Genomic DNA, 19,010 nt, shown 5'->3' on the forward strand with positions numbered 1-19,010 from the left:
ATGAGCCTCTATCCATACTTTCTGACAAACAGGTCTATGGATCAAGTGTAAAGGTAAAACTATGAACTTTGAGAAGAAAACAGAGATAATTATTTTGTAATCTTGGAATAGGCAAAATATCCTCAGAGAGGACACAAAAAACACTAACCACCCCCTACAAAAAAGATAAGTTGGATTTCAAAACTCTATATAAACTTCAGTCCATAAACATACACCATTAAGAATTGCACACAAAACCTCCACTGGGAGACAAAGTAAGTTCACATTTTACAGAAGAATACATACAGAAAGTACAATGAGAATAATACTCCATTTAAAGTGTAATATATGAAATACTTGAATTCCATACAATAATGTCTAATAATGAAAAAAAATAACTGAAAAGTTATACCTTATACTTCATCATGTACCATAATAAAGATGACAAAATGTCCTAATTTAGTAAAGCTATTTTAATATAACAGTAATTAATTTTTCTCAGGATATTTTATATAACAGTTAAAAATGAGATATCCACGGCATGAAAACATGCCTTCATTTTTAGTTTATTGATGATGTTGAATCATGCATTTTTATCAGATTGAATTGGGGCAATCAGAGATTCTATGATTGGTCTTTGATGTGCTAGTGGATAATCAGGCAAACCTTCAAACAAAAAGGTTAAGAATACTAGAATACAAATTAGGCCATGAGCAGCCCTGCAAAACATAACAAGATCCATAATCTTTAAAAGTGCCCCGAAGAGGCATGCTTTTGTTGCAGAGGAAACATGTACCTCTCTTACCGTTGAAGTTACATTTTGTAACCGTGGGTAGCCTAGATACCATGCCTCAGCTGTTATTGGGTTGACTCCATAGGAAACGTGTGCAGAAAAATAGGAAGAAAATTCTCTACAAATGACAAGATTAATCAGGGATATGGAAACAAAATTGACTTTTTTGAATGCCATGAAAACCATTACTCATACAGTCAGACGCAAGGGAAAAGGTTACCCACAAAGAACAAAGTGGAAGAAAATTAACAGTAAGAAAACAATGAACATATCTGTTACCGCAAGAATGATATTTTTGAATAGTATTTTCTCATAAGGCAGTGTAGTGATCAAAAGATAGGAATGCCTGTTCATCTCATCAGGGTAATGTCACATTTTTTGGCCAAGTCTTGTAACCGTAAGAACATCATCTTCTTATTGATTAAAAATAAGATCCATAGTCTGAATGAAAGCTCAGGAAGAAATGATTTCCTGTGTGATGAAATACTAATGCCATGCATAAAGAGTGGAAGATCTGTAGCACATGAAATCCCGTTTATAAAAGCATTCTTGTCATGTCCATCTGGTCTCTTACCTTCCATGTATTGCACATATTCTCATAACCAAAACTCTATGAGATGTGAATCTACATAGTCTGACAGATGGTTTTCAGTGTTTGCCTAGCATTTTTATCCCAGTAGTGAAGAGTTTCCGAAACAATAACCATAGGCCCGGGACCATAATCTGAATAGTAGTCTTCATCTATGTTAAAATATGGTGTCATGTAGAGATTGTCACTTGCCACGTTTCAAAGGTCTAAACCTTCTTAGCCCTGGAAACACCCAGATACACTGCGCAGGCCGTACGAGATGCTTAGACGCACCTGCAAACACTTGGACTCGGTGCTTGTGAGCAAAGGGCCGAAATGGTCTCCTGGAGCATCGGGAACACTCTTTCTTTGCTGTAATGTATGTCTGAAGACTCAGAAAACAGAGCAGCAACAATTGGATTCTTTCCTTCTCAAGTGAGAGATTGGAAAGACGGTAGGTGCTCTTTCCACTAGATGGCAAGCTTATACTCTTATTAAAGGCACACGATTCCTAGTTAATGGCACTTTGGGCTCAAATGTACATGAATCTTAAACGCATACAAACCTAACGATAGTCTTATCATGTTACAGTGTAAGGATTTCATCCCGAAGAAATTTTCAAAGGTATTACTAATTGATCCTCAACATTTAGCTATACTCTCCCATAATTTATTTCTAATATTTTATATATATTCTTTAATTTGTTTCACGCAACCTAAGGATTTTCTTCAGATTGTCTGATGATATCTATGTTGAATAATTGTATTATGCTTATATGATCTATTTTTCTCGGTGCTGGTAAGTTCATTTTTATATTTTCCACCTTGTTTCGTAACGGTACAAATGATTACTCAAATATTGTCAAAATCATTGTCCGAACAAATGTGACATTGCCAAAAATGAACTATTCATACTGCCATGATTCATGAACTGATCACTTAACCTAAATTCACACTGGGCAAGACAATTTAAGTGACAAGTTTTAGGTAGGTTGCAATAAAAAATGTAAGGATTTCATCCCGAAGAAATTTTCAAAGGTATTACTAATTGATCCTCAACATTTAGCTATACTCTCCCATAATTTATTTCTAATATTTTATATATATTCTTTAATTTGTTTCACGCAATAATAATACTTTACAGTTGTCACAAATTGACCATTAATAAATTACTGAGTAAAAAATGGGAGGGTAGGTCTTGCCTAGCTGTTCTAGATGGAATTAATTGATGAAATCAAGGGGTAAAGGAGCAAACGTTGCATCCTTTCTAACATATATAATAAGTAGAGAAATAGTTTTCTATGTTCATAGGCCTTATTTAAAAATCAGAGAAATACAAAGTGCATTTTAATAGTCTCAAGTTGCTTTGGGTCTGTGGAAGTCTTTGTTGTATGCAATCGAGTTTGAGGTTAAAAATAGAACATTTGAAAGTATGAAGTTATGTTTGTGAACCATGCTTTTAAACGCTTTTGTAGTTTATAAACAGCAATGAATAGATTTCACATTTTTCAAATACAGTGATAGTTTTTCCTTTCTCATTTACGTTTTTGCTTAAGGGTTTTGCCTCTTTCATTTCTGCCCATCTATTTCAGGGCTCATGTGAATGAGCAAAACACTGGCCAGTTCCCAAGAACATGTGAAGGGAAGCAGCGCAGCTTGCAAGCAGCCTCTGGGACTGGAGACACCTGTGCCTCTCAGGTGCTCTGGGTCCCATTGGCCATTGGGCCTCCGCGCGCATGGGCAGTGACATCACCTACTGCCAGGCGCATGCTCACTTGTGTTGCTCGGCAACCGTTATTGCGCCTGAAAGATTCTAAAGTGCCTAACTGCTTAGTTGCCCTGCTGGGCTGTGGCGGTGAGAGGCGGTTGGTTGGCGTATCTGGAGGTTAGAAACCCAGGAGGAGGCGGAAAACAGAGAGGGTGCTGAGGGGGCTCTGAAGCCCAGGACGCTGCATAGTATTGGCCATGAGAAAGTTTTTTGGCTTTGGGAGGCATAAGGTCAAGATTTCCTCAACGATCCAGCAGAGAAATGGTGCTGACACAGCCCCTGAGTGTAGTAGTAGAGTCAGCTCCGGACCCAAGTATCACATCCGAGACAAAGATCTCGGGAAAATCCACAAAGCTGCCAGCGCTGGCAACGTCCAGAAAGTGCAGGAGATTCTCTTGCGCAAAAAAAAGTGCCTGAATGACAGAGACAAGAAGAACAGGTAACAGGGACTGTGAGGCCAGTGGCCATGGGCGGGCCTGGCGTGGAGGGGACCTGGGAGAAGGGCTCACCTGCCAGGGCACAGCCTGGTGGGGCCCAGCCCTCCCGTCACATGGGCTTTGGGCTGTCTCCCCTTGCGAGGCCCGGCTCTGCAGCACCGCTGTGGTGGGACCTTACCTGGGCACCTTACCTGCCCCTATAGGACCCTTTACAGATGATTTTAAATCAGGTTAATTAAATATCAGTCGTAGAAATAATTATCTATAGCATTTTATTTTCCATGTTCACATTTTTATACCATACCGTTGTATACTATAGAAAAGTGAATAATGAGAAAAACAATTCCCACAATAGATCAACTTGTGGTGTGGCACCTGACCCTGCCTGGCCATTTCCTGCTCAAGGAGTTCGTTCCTGACTGCCCTCCCCCAACCTCAGGAGCTCTCTCGCTAACTTCAGTTTTCTCATAGCTTGCAAACCAATTAATGTTCTTATCTCTGTAGCTGTGTAGGAATGAGAAGACTATAAAACTGTCCGTTACATTACTGTTGGGGTTCAACCTTTGGATAAGAATGCACTGAGTGGTGCTGGGATCAATAAACACTGTAGTACATCCCTAAAAGAGAATAACATGACCACCGAAGGTGCTATAGATATTAGAAGTGTGTTGGTGAGCAAAAGTGTGCTCTGGTAGATGAGAAATGGAGAAAAATCGGTTTCATTGCATATACACACAGACTGACTTGATATTAGCCAAAAATATGTGGAAAATGTGACAAAATTTGTTTCTGAGCATTTGTATTATAAGTGAAATTCTCTTTTCCTGTTTTAAAAATCTAACTTCTGCAATGAACATGAAAGCAATCCTAGGAAAATTTTACTATAATGAAATAATCTTGGGCAGGAGCTGGAATATGAATTTTGCACAAATAAAAATGATTACTCACTGTCTATTTTTTAATGTTTTTGAAAATTGGTATCTCCTGACCACTTTGAGTATCTTCAGAAGGGAAACGTTTTATCTGTGCCTGTTGAGTTTATGTATATATTTCATTATTGACCTATGTTTTAATAACACCTACAGCTTCATTACAGATGACATGTAAACAATTATAGATTAATCATGTTAGTTGTGTCCTTATGCAATTAAAAAAGGCAAATATAAGTGATTACTACTATTGCGGAAGTATTGTTTTACTTTATAAAAGTTTTATTTATTGACCTCTGCAACTGTAGTTATCCATGTTTTCAATCCATTTGTTCATCAAATCTAACCTGAGTACCTATTTCGTAGCAGTCGTAGTCTTCTCAGAAGCCTTTCAGTGTGTCTCTCAGGCCCTTTGCATCTTCAAAACTTTATGTTGTCCAGTATGAGCCAAATGAGAAATTCAAAATTGTGGTTTCAGGACCTAATCACAATTGAAGCTTTTTCTCTCTCCTTTGAAAAGTATTTCTAAAGGTAGAAAATTATAACAGATAACCTTTACTGCTCTTTTGATAGTGAAGAAGAATATTAAATCTAATGTTGGTTATTGAAAATATCTGATTTTCATATAATCTTGAAGGCTAAATATTGGCTAAAATGAGCCATCCCTATTCCTTTGAATCCTGAGTTCCCTTTCACTTTAAATTTCTGGAGAAGCAAAGTGAGAGATGCTTGAAAACAATTCTTTTCCTGTTTGTTTTGTTGTGTTAGTCTTCTTTCCTATGAATGCTTTTCTAAACTAAATTTACTTCCATGGAAACCGAAGGTCCAGAACTGCAGTAGTCTATGATATTGACCATTATTTCACTTAATATAAGGCACCGTGGGTGACCGTATGATGCCCACTGTTTTATGCACCTTAAGAAACTGTTAAAAACATGGACAATTATAGGTGAAAGGCATCCTGCATTATAAATTTCATTTTAGTGTCAGAGATGATAAAGCGTGAGAACATACGCATCTGAGAGTCATTGACATACTATGTTGTTTTGAATCCTTAAGGCATATCTGCAAAGAAAAATATGTAATGATATCATGTTACTAAATTGGAACCTGATATCACTAACTAATAAGTGACAGAGTGAAAATAGGATCACGGCCAAGTTGAGCAGAATCCCCAGGTCATGCCGTGTCTATTCACAGGGGCACCACTTTCATTAAAGAGGCGATAGAAGCTAATGAATATTGTACTTTCTTCAGAAGAAAATTAAGTATTTGTTTTGAAGGCATAGGAATAGCATTCAATGTTTACAATTACATGAATAAGAGTGCATTTGAAGATAGTGCCCTCCGATTTCCTAAAACGTACTCTCACTCATATAGGACTGCTCTGCATTTGGCCTGTGCCAACGGCCATCCGGAAGTGGTGACTCTCCTAACAGACAATAAATGTGAGCTTAACTACTGTGACAACGACAACAGGACAGCTCTGATGAAGGTACAGGGACCCAACTCTATTCACTTCCGATGGATTTGATTCAATTATGGAGAATCAATAGGAGTTTATCTCATTTAACTATGATTACTATGTGAAACTTATGGAATGTTTCCTTTGAATTCCTAATATTTAAAGTCTATATTTTGTCATAATAACAACAGGCCATACAATGCCAGCAGGAGGAATGTGCGGCTATTCTGATAACATGTGGTGCCGATCCAAATGTAGCGGACATCGATGGCAACACGGCTCTGCACTTTGCTGTCGCTGGTCACCATATGGAGATAGCAGAGGAGCTGCTTTTAAACAAGGCTGATATTGAAGCGAAGAACAAGGTATAGATCAACTACATTTATTTTAAAAATATGGGAAATTCAGCTCTTTTGTGTTTTTTCCTTTTCAGCCACGAACATTATATTTCTAATATGTGTACTGCGTATTATCTATCAGGCCAGGTCCTGTGGAACGAATTCCAAAGCCTAGTCAGGAAGGGCTGGAGAGATGTCATGTCCACAGAAAAGCTGAAGCTTTGCCTGCCAGCTCCCCTATCACCCCAGAGTTAAGAACTCCCTGTTAGTGCCTGGGACTGGGTGACAGGCTCAGAGCCCGCAAGTGACAGAGGCCTGGGGGGAGTGAAGCGATGGTGCGGGCTGGCTGCAATGGAGGCAGGGGCTGAGGAAGTGGGTTCTTGTGCGCATGAGGAGACAAGGAACAGAGAGCTAGCCCCCAGCAGGGGGAGCTGGGTGAGTGCCAGTGGGAAGGAGAAGCTGCCGGCCACAGAGTGTGAACTCTGCAGAACGCCAAGGTTCTGAGGATTGGGGCAAGTCGGTCAGGTCATGTCTGGACCCTCGGCAAAAGCATCCACAGTGCTCATAGCCACCCTGCCAGCCATTTAGTGATTTTCAAAAAGGTAGATGTGCATTTGGTTCTCAGGATTAATTTTATAATTGGGAATAACATTTCATATTATGCTTTCTAATGGCCAAGATAAAAATCTATCATCTTCTAATTGGAGAAAATCCATGGACCATTTAAAAACTAATATCAAATTGAGATAAAGCCACGTTAAACATTTTTTTTTTAGTGCTAAGCATATAAAGCATATTCTGTCATCCTCCTGAAACCCAGGCGATCTGTCTGGAGTCTTTCTCCTAGGGCACAGTACTTAACTTCTAGTCAAGTAGATATTCTTTGGAGTATGATTTAAGAAACACTACTCTAGCAATAATCATTTAGGTTATTATTTCAATAAAAATACTTCAAGTGTTTACTGTTATGTTTTAGAGTTTGGAGATACAGAGATTAAAAACAAACAAAACAAACAAAACAAAACAAAAAAACAGCCCTTGCCCTCAAAAAGCTCTTTGTTTAAATGGGGAGCCATACAATACCTACCGACTAGTACGATAGATAAAGTGTGATAGGAGCCAGGATTTTGGGAGCTGTGCTTGTCGGTGTTTGAAGAGAGATTTGGAGAATGATGTTGCAGTAAATGTGTTGAAGGGTGGAGGAGAGTATTTCAAAGAGAAGAAGCATCAGGAGACAGCCCAGAGGGCTACGTGTTCTTTACTTGTGATATTATATTCTTACGTAGTGAGGATCTTTTATAAGTTTCAAAATTCCTTTTCGAGATATGTGATTTCAGTTATGAATGGTTTCTGCTGTTTTACAGGATGATTTCACACCACTTTTGCTTGCTATCCATGAACATAGATATAAAATGGCAAAATTTTTGATGGCAAGAAATGCAAATGTACATGCAGTCGATAGGTTTAAAAGGTACAGTTGTTTGTTCTTTTTCTGAACCTTAATATTGTTCTAGAGTGGTAACAGTCACTCAGAAAGATTAAATGAATAAGAAGAGGATTAACTTACACTTGTAGTGAAAGATATCAAAGGATCATTCCTTAGGTGTAAAAGTCATTCTGACGACCTACAAGAACAGAATAATGCAGTATTCATATTAATATTTATTTATAATACTGACTGATGTCATTTGTAATCCTATGATCTTATATGAGCTCAAGAAATTTCAAAAGAGCTTTATTAGGTTTATATTGTGTGAACTCTAACTTGTACTAGACACTATAATATGGAATTTCGTCTCTCTTATAGTTTTTTTAACCTCGCTTTGTGTACAGTTTTACTTAAAAGATGACTATGAAACAAAGAAGACTTGATTTTGTCTTTTAGATGATTCTTTGCTTTACATTGATTGTTTAAAAAATACTGATGTCCTTAAGTTATTCTTAAGTGACTATGAATTATTGCTCCCATATACGATGGGTTCATTAGTTTTTATCATTTTTAATTTCTAGTATATTTTGATCTTTCTGTTTTTAATTGGCATGGGTAGACTGAAGAAAGGCAACTTTAATTGAATGAACTTTTTCTTTACTAAAGACAAGCGAGAGGTGAGTCTAAAGAAAAAAATGAGATGGGCTTTCAGTTCACACAAGATTCTCACACAGCAGGAGTGTGACCTTAGAACACTACTCATCATCACCAAATATGTGTCCTGACATAAATAGGAGGATAAGAACATATCCCACAAGAATGATGTGTGTTAGATTATGCAGCATTTACTTTAGTGCCTAGCACACGCTTATCAGTATCCTAAACTCTAGGACAATTATTCTTATAATTACTATTACTATTATTGTCTAGAACCTGTAAAACAGCTCTTAGTCACCTGACTTCTAGCTGACTTTGAGGTACAATATATGAGACAAAGGATGAGACAGGAAAGTCTTCATCTAAACCTTCACGTAGTTCAGATAAGAGCCCTCAGGATAGTTTCTTCTCTATTAGAGGACTTTCTTGAGCATGTTCTATGTAAAACCCAACTGGGGCAAGAGGCTTCCTTTTTGTCCCTTTGTTTTATACTTGAAGGCAATTTAAAGATGAACACTGAAACATGTAACCGGACAATTCTACAGACACGGGCAAGACATAATCTTGGTAAAAGAAATGAAATGAACTGTTTTAAGTAACTTCAGTAACATTTCGAAGCGTAAAGTTATCTCTCTGTTATTTTAGAACATCCCTCATGCTTGCCGTAAACGACTCATCCTCGGACCTACTCAAACAACTTCTTCAGGAAGGTGTGGACGTCTTGGCAAAAGATATAAAAGGAAGTACTGCAGAAGAACATGCTTTGAAGACAGGTCTTATTTTGTAAGTATTTCTATTAAAATGTTAGTTATCACAAAAATGAGATTTAAAAGAATTTAGCTCTGACTTCTTCCATAATAGGTGAGATGTCACAGTTTGGCACAGGAAGTTTGGGAATGGCAGTAAGTCGGTGTCCCTCCTCAGACAGGGACCAGGCTTGACAAGTTAGAAGCAGCAGTGGGTACAGATTTTTTTTTATCTCAGTACTTTGAAACCTTTATCCTTTTGGATCCTAACATGATCTATTCATTCAAGTATAAGCCCTGCGCATGGGATACAATAATGTCTCTTCTCTCACTTGCTCGTTGGGGTCTTGAAATATGGGTTTAGCAGCAGAAAATTCTTTTTTCTGGGGGCATCTCCAATATTCTCCCCCTTGAATTTTTTAAACATTCAAGATTTTCCTTAGTCCAAGGGAGACAATCCTTTGTCATTCGTCAGATGGAGATGTAAAGAAGGACACTGTTCTCAGTGCGTCGTGTCTGCTGATTGAATTGCTGCACAACAGTGGCTCTTTGTAACTGGTCCTGGTGTCATGAGTGACCTTGGCTCCCAGGTAGCTCTTGCTGATCCAAATGCCTAGTCTTCTTGGATATCCACAATTGGACTTCAATATTACATTTAAAAAAAAAAATGTTTATACACATGTGTTTGTGGCTCAGCCACTATTTCAGGACACCAGCTTGGGCAGCTGGGGCTCTAGGCCTAGGGCACACAACCCTTTGCCCCACACTCAAAAGCTGTATGGAGCTGTATGAATGCATCCTGAAGATCCTGAGCCCAGATCTTCAGGATGCATTCATTACCCTTTGAACAACTTTATCACATAATCTGCTAGCTGATGCTATTTGGAACCATTCTAAGCTGTCTGAGATGTTGAAATAATACTGCGGGAAAAGGTCGTATTTTCCTCACTTTTGTTACCAGATTTCTACACCAAGGCTACCTGATATCCTGTAGAGCACCTCTTAGGTCATAGAAGGTCCATGTCACCCTCCCAGGGTAGTGGACACCAACTTGCCTGAGATTCCATAATGAAGACTGGCCCCTCAAGTGATCTGTTTTCTAGAATAATGAAAATCTCCCAAGTGACTTGAATCTTCCTCAGAGTTTAAAATATTTACAATTATGCCTCCTAAGGAAGCTTGTCAACAGAAAGCTCTGAATCTAAAGGAAGTCATTTGGCATTTAGTTAGCCGAGCCCCATCCCTGATTCATGAGTATCCATGTGCACAGTACAGTCATGTCTTTGGGATGGACAGGGAGATTAAGGGTGGTTCTAATAAAGATATTGCTGGTTCAGTGTTTGAGTCATCAGAGAAGAGATGGTAGTAGTTTGAGCCTGATCTTGATCTCTATTAGGTTTAATGCTGTTGTTTCAGAGCTAGGACTTCTGGGTTCATGACACTTACCTTTCTGTCAAGCTATATCTAATTGCCTGAATTCTACTGCCCTCAATTCATGAGTGATCGACTTTACTTTTTATTTCTTCTTTAATCACATGCTTAATAAAAAGGAGGTAGAACTTACAAATTTGACGCGTATGGAAGAATTAAAGTTTTATTATTACCTCTGATATCTGAAATGCTCTAAGAATTTCATATATTGGGTAAATGTTTTTCATTTCAATATAAAGATAGTAACATTATTTATCACTTTTTTTGTACACAGTAATCACAAACTAATTCGTGATTATAAAGAAGAAATGATTCATAAACAGTCATCTGAGCATAGCTCTCAAGGTAAGGCTTCTGATAGTGAATTACTCTTGTTGGCCCTACTAGACATCAAATTAAAGAAAGAAAATTTTGCTAATAAAAAGTAGTAGTTTCTTGGAATTTCTTTCTTAAGAGTCTAGTATTAAGAATATTGTATAAAAGAATTGTAGGTAAGTCAAAATCTGAGATACTATTGTCTGAAAAGAAATTCATTTAATTAAACATGACACCTCGAATCCGATATGATATATTTGTGCAAAAAGAAAAAAAAAATTAAGTGTGCGTGTTACATGTTCCTTCTGTAAACGCCTTGTAACAAATTTAGTTTGCTGTAAAATCTCATTTTTGTTGAATTTTACAGCAAAAGGATTCCATTTAGAAGTGAACAGTTGTTTTTACATAGTGATTTGCCTCATTGAAAATGTCACTAAAACCAGAAACTCAACAACAACTTCCTGGTACCACAATCAAATGGCAAACTGTGAGAACCTCGAAACGTTGCCAGTGAACAGCAATCCAGAGGAAACTGTTTTTTGAAGACATCCACTGATAGTACAGAATTCAGAAAAGGAATGCTTTGTTGAAAAGCATAGGTTCTTGTATTTATTGTATAAGAACGAGGTCTCACTATCATCGCCTTCATTCCACATAAATCAGAAGAGAATGAGAGGTTGACATCATTTGTAGAACAAGTTGTTTCCTTGCGTCATTTGGATCATCGTCGTGACACTGTAATTTCTTTAGAACAAGAGGCTCTGTCACCATTAGGCAGAAGATAATCATATTAAATACTCAAATAGCCTAAGTCGAGTCACAACTCATTAAAAAAGTACAAAAAATGTATAAAGCACAAAAACGCTACCATAGTAGCCGGATGTGGCACCAGTGCATTGTGCAATCTGAATCATAGGAAAACACTTTAAATTAGAGGATCTGATGAAAGAACTTCTGTAGGTTGGTTTAGAAGTTATAGGAAACACAAAGTCGGAGCAGAGATTTGGTCTTGAAGGTGCTCAAAATATCATGTTTGCTGTCTCTGGCTTATTCTGTGGTTTTTAAAACAGAATTTTTATTCATTGATTCCTTTTCTACTTAACAGTTTGCAATGAAATATCAAGTGTCTTTTGCCTTCTTAACTTGGTCTGTGAGGCACTGCCTTTTAATAGCTACGGCACGTTTTTAGTTTTATGAGATATTAAGAAAAACATTCTAAACAAATAAAGCTCTATCATTAGCAGTACATTATTATACTACATATGATAGTTATGTTTTTCTGTGATGAACACAGTTGATTGATTCAAAACTATTATAAAAATGAAACCCTGTTTAGTCAGATAAAATTGACAGTGAGATCTCATAGTTTTTTATAGGAACTTATAGAACATATTGTCATTAGGATTTTTTTTTTTCAGATTGGTGTAGAATTGTTCCCTGTTTCACATTATTTTCTGACATCAGTGTTTTATTTGTCCCTTTTAAACTCTATTCAAACAGATACAGATTTGCAAGATTCAACAGGAGAATTATCCAGAAATAAAAATTCAGTAGCAAGTATGCTGTGAAATAACCTTTCGACCATCATCATGTACAACATGTCTGCCCAGATAATAAACCTTTGATGTAATACAGTTTTGTTAGAGGTTCCTAAAACCACATCTAGGTTTTGTTATTTACTAGAAAGTTGACAGCACTCAGCAACATTGTGCTTATGCCTGTGGGATAGTATAGTGAAAGGATCAAAGCGCAATCCAGAAAGAGAGAAGGGGCCTGGGACACAGTCTGTAGAAAACCAGATACAAGTTTCTAAGAGTCGTCTCTCTCTGGAGTTCCCAGAATGCACTTGATTCCTCCCGTGTCTAGTTCTGACACCACAAGTGAGATGTTGTCTACCAGGACCAGAGTCTCACTGAGTTCAGGGCGTGAGGTTTTTCTGGCACGCTAGCCACAGAGGCATCTTCCCCTTGGCATGGACCAATATTCTAGATTCCCAGAAAGAAAGCAAGTGCTCTGCATGAACCACCTTGTTTCTACAGACAGTCGAGGCCCAGTGAGCCCCTCCTGTCAGTTAGGGAACGGTGAAACCCTCCCCCACCATGTTTCCAGACACCAGTCAAGGGCGAGCCATCAAGAAGGTCTTGCCGAGGGCAGTATTCATACTCTTGCTGTGTAAAAACTTTTCTGTACAGTAATTACAGCCCCTACTTAATTTGGAGGGGTCGTTTTAACATTTTAATAACTGTAATATGACGATTTCACATGGTACTTGCTTCAATTGCATCATCCATAAAAAATTGCTGTGCTGTTTCCTTTTTTTAACTTTTGGTGAATATTGAACAAGTATTTGTGCATAAATCATCATGGTAATTTATACAGTAATTAAAATCTCTCCGTATCTGATGAATCTTCCCATAGAATTTTAAAATAAAACCGGCAGAATGATTTCTGATTTAAAATTAGAATAAAAGTTATCTTCTCATTGATAGAGATGTTTCAGTTTTGATTCCTGTTGCACTAAATCCCTGTTTATGATGTTAAAGCGGTTAGAACAGGTGTGTGGATTTTGAAATTGGGGGATGTTCAGTTTCAGTAGACACTTCTGAGATATCCTATAGGTATATAGTGCTTTGGTACTTGAGGCCTTCCTGATAAGATTTTTCAACGTTCGACCTGAAGTACATTTCTGTTATTGAATAACCAACAGTGAGACACTGAATCTAAAAGTTGAGGGGTTAGGCAGTAGTGGTAGGAGTAGAAAAATAACAATAGCACTTATAGAAGTGCGAATTATACACTCAGAGATGAAAAACGCACTGGAGAAAATAGCACTTTTTGCTTCCTGGTCATTCCAAGATACTAGGGTAAAATGAGGAATAGATGTGACCCATTGTTCTCTCTGTCTAGCATGCTCTTTTCCTGGACCGTCAGGTGACTGGCTCCTTCTCGTGGTTCCCTTGGCAGCTTTTGTCACACACAGAAAGAACTCTGCTGAACAGTTAAAATGAGCTTCCACTCCCATTTCAACTATAAATTGCTCCAGTCTTCTCTAATCTAACATCCTTTATTTTTTAATATGGAGCACTTAGAACGACTTAAAATAGACTGTTGTTTACTTGTTTTTCTGCTCTTACTCATACCTCCTAACCCCTCACCTTTTAGATTCAGGGTCTCACTGCTGATATTCAATAACAAGAATATATTTCAAGTTAAACCATTGAAAAATCTTATCAAGAAGTCCTCTTGTACCAAAGCACTAAACACCCAGAGGATATCTCGGAAGTGTCTACGGAAACTAAACATCCCCCAATTTCAAAATCTACGTGCCTATAACCTTCCTATTCTTTTCTTGACACTACTGCCACTTCATTTTGTTTTAGGTTCACAAAAAGCATCTTCAGTATTTAGGAAGTCACTGAAATCATTTGTCTTACATATTCATAGACCTCTTTACTGTTCACCAAGTGTTTTCTCAATTGTTACATTTATTCGTTGCACAAATATGAAAGGTAGGTATCAGTATCTTTATTATGAATGAGGTCACCTACATCTCAATAGGTTAAAAAAACAGTTTTCCCAAGATTTTATTTCTAGTAACTTAATGGTCCTGGATGTTAACATGTTCTTAGACTTCAAATACTGTGTTCGTACCATGAGGCACCAGATGCCTATATCAAAGAGTTCACACCCTTATCTTTTGTCATACCTGTTACCTTAATACTAAGAATATACATATAAGTAATGGATCAAATATCTGCATATACAGGTTTTAGATTTGTTTATACCAGCTTTAAGCAAAGAAAAATAAGTCACTAAATGACTTTGTGTTATTACTCATCATTACTATACGCCTACATTATCACAAGTATGATTCCCATGAAGGTACTCAAGGCACACTATTTTAACTCTCCAAGTAAAGTTATTATCAAAAGTGTACATTTTTATTACTAGTCAAAGCACTTTTCCTTCTCTGGAAATGTTCAACGAGACCTACTTGATATTCCAAATATTTCAAAAAATTCAACTTCCAGGCATTAATCTTTCACATTCCAAATCTTACTCTAAATGTATTTATCTAGATCTTTCTTCTAAGTGTCCTGGGTATGACCAAAGTGAAGACATGGCCCCCACACTTTCCTTTGGACTGACTCCTGTAATCTGCTCTGGCATCTGTTTTCCCCATCCTAGTAAATCCACCACTGAACCACTGAAGCATGAAAAACCCTGGACTCCTGAAATCACAACATCCAGTCACTCACCAAGGTTAATATTATCTAAAAGCTTACTATCCGTTGCTATCTTATTACCATAATTCATTTTCTCACTTTTAATTTGACATTCTTTTCTAGTTTGGCTTCTTATCTGTTCATGCTTACATTGCTGCCAGAATGACTGGTCTATTGATGAATACTAAAGTTGCTTCCACATCTTGGCCATTGTAAATAATGCTGCAATGAATGTAAGGAGGCAGATATCTTTTTGAGCTGGTGTGTTGGTTATCTTTGAAAAATAACCTGTGCTGGGATTTTTACATTCTATATGGTAGTTCTAGTTTCAAAAATCTGAAGACTTTCCATATTGTTTTCCACTGGGGTTGCAGAAATTTGCAGTATTATGGTGAACTGAACATCCCCATGACAATTATGTAACTGCTATTTTGTACTTTTTAATTTTTGAAAAAATTTTATATGCTCATTCTTTAAAAGTACAGTTGGCATACAACAATATATTAGTTTCAGGTGTACAACACAATGATTGCACATTTATATAACCTACAAACTGATCACCCCAAGAAGATGTGTTACATACATACAGAGGGACATTCCTCGGCCATAAAGAACCAAATGACGCTATTTGCGGTAATGTGGAAAGATCTTAATGGTATTATGCTAAGAAAAATAAGTCAAACAGAGAAATACAAATATCATATGGTTTCACTTATTTGTGGAATCTGAAAAACAAAAGCGGAACCAACCAAAGAAAAAAATTCAAAGATACAGAGAAAACGCTAATGGCTGCCAGGTGGGAAGAAATTTATGGGACTGGTCACAGAGGTGAAGAAATTAAGAAGTACAAATTGGCAATTACAGTGAAGACAGAAGCATCGCGGCTTGAGGGGTCTCCTTGATCTCTCTCTTGGAAATTACAAGTTAAACAGCTACAAACCAGCAAAGAATTCCCAGCCTCATAAACAAACACGTGTGACAGATCTGCACATTAAAACAGCTGAAGGTGGGTGAATCTGAAAGAACAGAGGAGGAGAGAAAAAAGAAGAGTAGAGACATGGTCACAGGCCAGAGCTCACTGTGAGCCTTGGAGAGACCAGAGGAATCAGCTTGCTGTGTTACTCACTGTAGCTCTGAGCAATCCTGCCAGAGTGAGTAGCACGTAATTCAGCTGCACCCAGCAATCTACCAGGGAATACACAAGTGAGACAGCTGTCTTCTGGCAGCCACCTTTGCCAGACAGAAAACAAAGCCACAGAACCTGGGTGGCTGGCTGCCCAAACCCTCCCAGAGCTAGCAGCAGGCCTAAGAAGAAACAGTAGTAGTTGGGCTTCAAAGCGTAGTATCTACACACCTGAGAACTCAAGATACAGCTCCTGAATGGCAAGCAAGCAGGAGGCTAATGCAGGTTACGAGGGTGGAAATTCAGAGGTGAGGCAGCTGAGGGATGACGGTTGCCATTACTGGGAGGAGATTAAAGCCATAAATAAACCAACTGCTTCTCCCAGTTCACCCATCCCCTACCTGTTGCGGCTCAATTTAGTGGACGTACTGAGAAACCTCATGCAGCGTACCAGGACTTCAGGGCTTTGGAACCCCCTTATCCACCACATTCTCCCACAGGAGTGGAAACCTGTGATTGAGGAGACCTGGCCAAGTGAAGCTGCCCAATTCTCTCAAAGAATACAAGCGAATTTTCATCACCTAGCAGAGCTCCAAGAAGCCCGAGCAGTTTAAGACGTTTGTATTTCCTTCAAGCACTATCTACTAAACAACAAAAACAAACAAACAAATACCTCTCTTTAGTACCTGCTTAAGAAGCATAACCGTTAGTAATAATAAATTAAAATAAAAAAACAGTTTATTATCATAAATGTCTAGGCAGAGAAATAAACCATCAAATACCATGAACAACCAAGGTAATAAGGAAGTACTGAAAGGAAATGAAAAATTTCCAGAAAATAAACTAAATGACATGGAAATCCCTGTTGTAAAAGATAGAGAATTGAGATTGCTGGTGTGAAAAAATCAAATGATATGAAAGATAACTCAGGCAATTTAAAAAACTCAGAATCAAAATCAATGAATAAAATGAATACTTTATAGAGAAATGGAAGCTCAAAAGAGTACCAAGTTGAAAGTGTGGAGCTGAAAAAATTATAAAAGAGGTGTTGAATGAAAATACTGAGCTTGGGAAATAGATGGAGCAAAGACTGTATGATATCAAAGACAGAATTTAGAAATACTGAAGATGAAAGAAAAGATCGACAGAGTAAAAAGAAAAAAAAAGATTCTACAAAAACTATCTGACTCCATCACAAAGGACAATATAAAAACGAGAGGTGTACCAGAAGAGGAAGAGAAGGAGAAAAGAACAGAAGACCTATTCAAAATTTGACAAGAACTATCCAAACCCATGGAAAGAACTGGATCCTCAAATTCAAGAGGAATGTTGAAAACCTAATTATGTCAATTCAAAAAGTTCTTCTCCAAGGCACATTCTATGAAAACTGTCAAAAATTAATTTAAAAAAACCTAAAAATATAAAAATACAAGAATTCTCAAGACTGCCAGGGAAAAGAAAACAATAAAATCTAATAAAATCCAATTAGATCATTATTGAACTTTTTCAGTAGTAATAATACAAGCTAGGAGGAAATGGAATCAAGTATTTAAACTATTGAGCAAGAGAATTACACGCCAAGAAAAATATATCCAGCAAAATTCTAATTTAGATATGAAAAAGAAATGAATACCTTTTTGATATACAGAAACTAAGGGAATTTTTCAAAAGTCTTAAATTACAGGATGCATTAAAGTTGGTTATTTTAACTAAATAAATTGGCAAATTAAAAAAAAAACTATGAATAAGATGAGTGAATCAGGCAGAAGCAGAATATTGCAAACCCTACACAGAATAGGATGTTATACATTTACATATTATATAATGGTTAGAAGAGGTAAAAAAAAAATTTAAAAGAGAAGGAAGACAATAGTGACTGCAACTCAGAAATGAACTCACAGCATAAAAGGGATAATTTGTGAAAACAAAAACGGAAAAAGGGAAGGGTGAAGGTCTAAAATTGCCAATGTGAATGGAGGCAAGATGCAGGCAGAAGAAAAAGGACTACTGTATATATGAAACATTCTTTTACATGATCTTAATGGTAACCACACATGTACAAAATATCCAGAAATGAGACATATAACTTAAAAAGCAGGGAACAGAGGAAAAAAATCGGAGAATACAACCAAACTACAATAACAGACAGAGTCACAAGGACAAAGTAAAAATGAACACTCAGCAATCCGAAGACAAAAGTTAAAATGGGTACACGACAACCTTATATGTCAATAATCACCTTAAAAGTAACTGGATGGAACTCACCTATGAAAAGATACAGAGTAGCTGATTAGATCAAAAAAACAAAACCCAACTACATGCTGCCTTCAGGAGACACATCTCAGCTGCAAGGATAAACATAGACTCGAAGTGAAAGGGTTCTATAGAAAACAACACTTGGAGCAATAGGCATTCAGAGAAAAGAGAGCACAGCTGTACTTATATCTGATGAAAAAGACTTCAAGATAAATAATGTTATGAGAGGCAAAGAAGAACACTTCATAATGATAAAGGGAAAAATACATCAAGTAGATATAACTCTTATCAAAATATATGCTCCCAATCAAGGAGCACCAAAATATATAAAGCAACTAACGACAGAGCTAAACAGAGAAGCTCACAAATACACCATTATAGTAGGGGACCCAAATACCCCGTTGACAGCTATGTGTAGATCACTCACAATTAAAATTAATTAAAGAGAAAAGCTTTAAATTCCATATTAGACCAATTGGACATTATCCTCATTATGGAGCTTTTTATCCAAAACACCAAACTACATATTCTTTTCTAGTGCACATGGAATA

General features: G+C 37.2%; 1 protein-coding gene across 1 annotated transcript; it reads left to right on the forward strand.

Moving 5' to 3' along the window:
* Window positions 1-3,296: 3,296 nt before the first annotated feature.
* Window positions 3,297-11,397, forward strand: LOC107506719 (ankyrin repeat domain-containing protein 7-like). Its single transcript, XM_036238207.1, has 7 exons — window positions 3,297-3,546; window positions 5,854-5,968; window positions 6,130-6,303; window positions 7,641-7,747; window positions 9,008-9,145; window positions 10,814-10,884; window positions 11,222-11,397. The coding sequence occupies exons 1-7, from the start codon at window positions 3,305-3,307 to the stop codon at window positions 11,395-11,397; spliced, it is 1,023 nt and encodes a 340-aa protein (XP_036094100.1). The 5' UTR covers window positions 3,297-3,304.
* Window positions 11,398-19,010: the final 7,613 nt, after the last annotated feature.

This window comes from Rousettus aegyptiacus, unplaced genomic scaffold, assembly GCF_014176215.1.
Source record: "Rousettus aegyptiacus isolate mRouAeg1 unplaced genomic scaffold, mRouAeg1.p scaffold_m13_p_29, whole genome shotgun sequence".
Classification (NCBI taxonomy): Eukaryota; Metazoa; Chordata; class Mammalia; order Chiroptera; family Pteropodidae; genus Rousettus; species Rousettus aegyptiacus.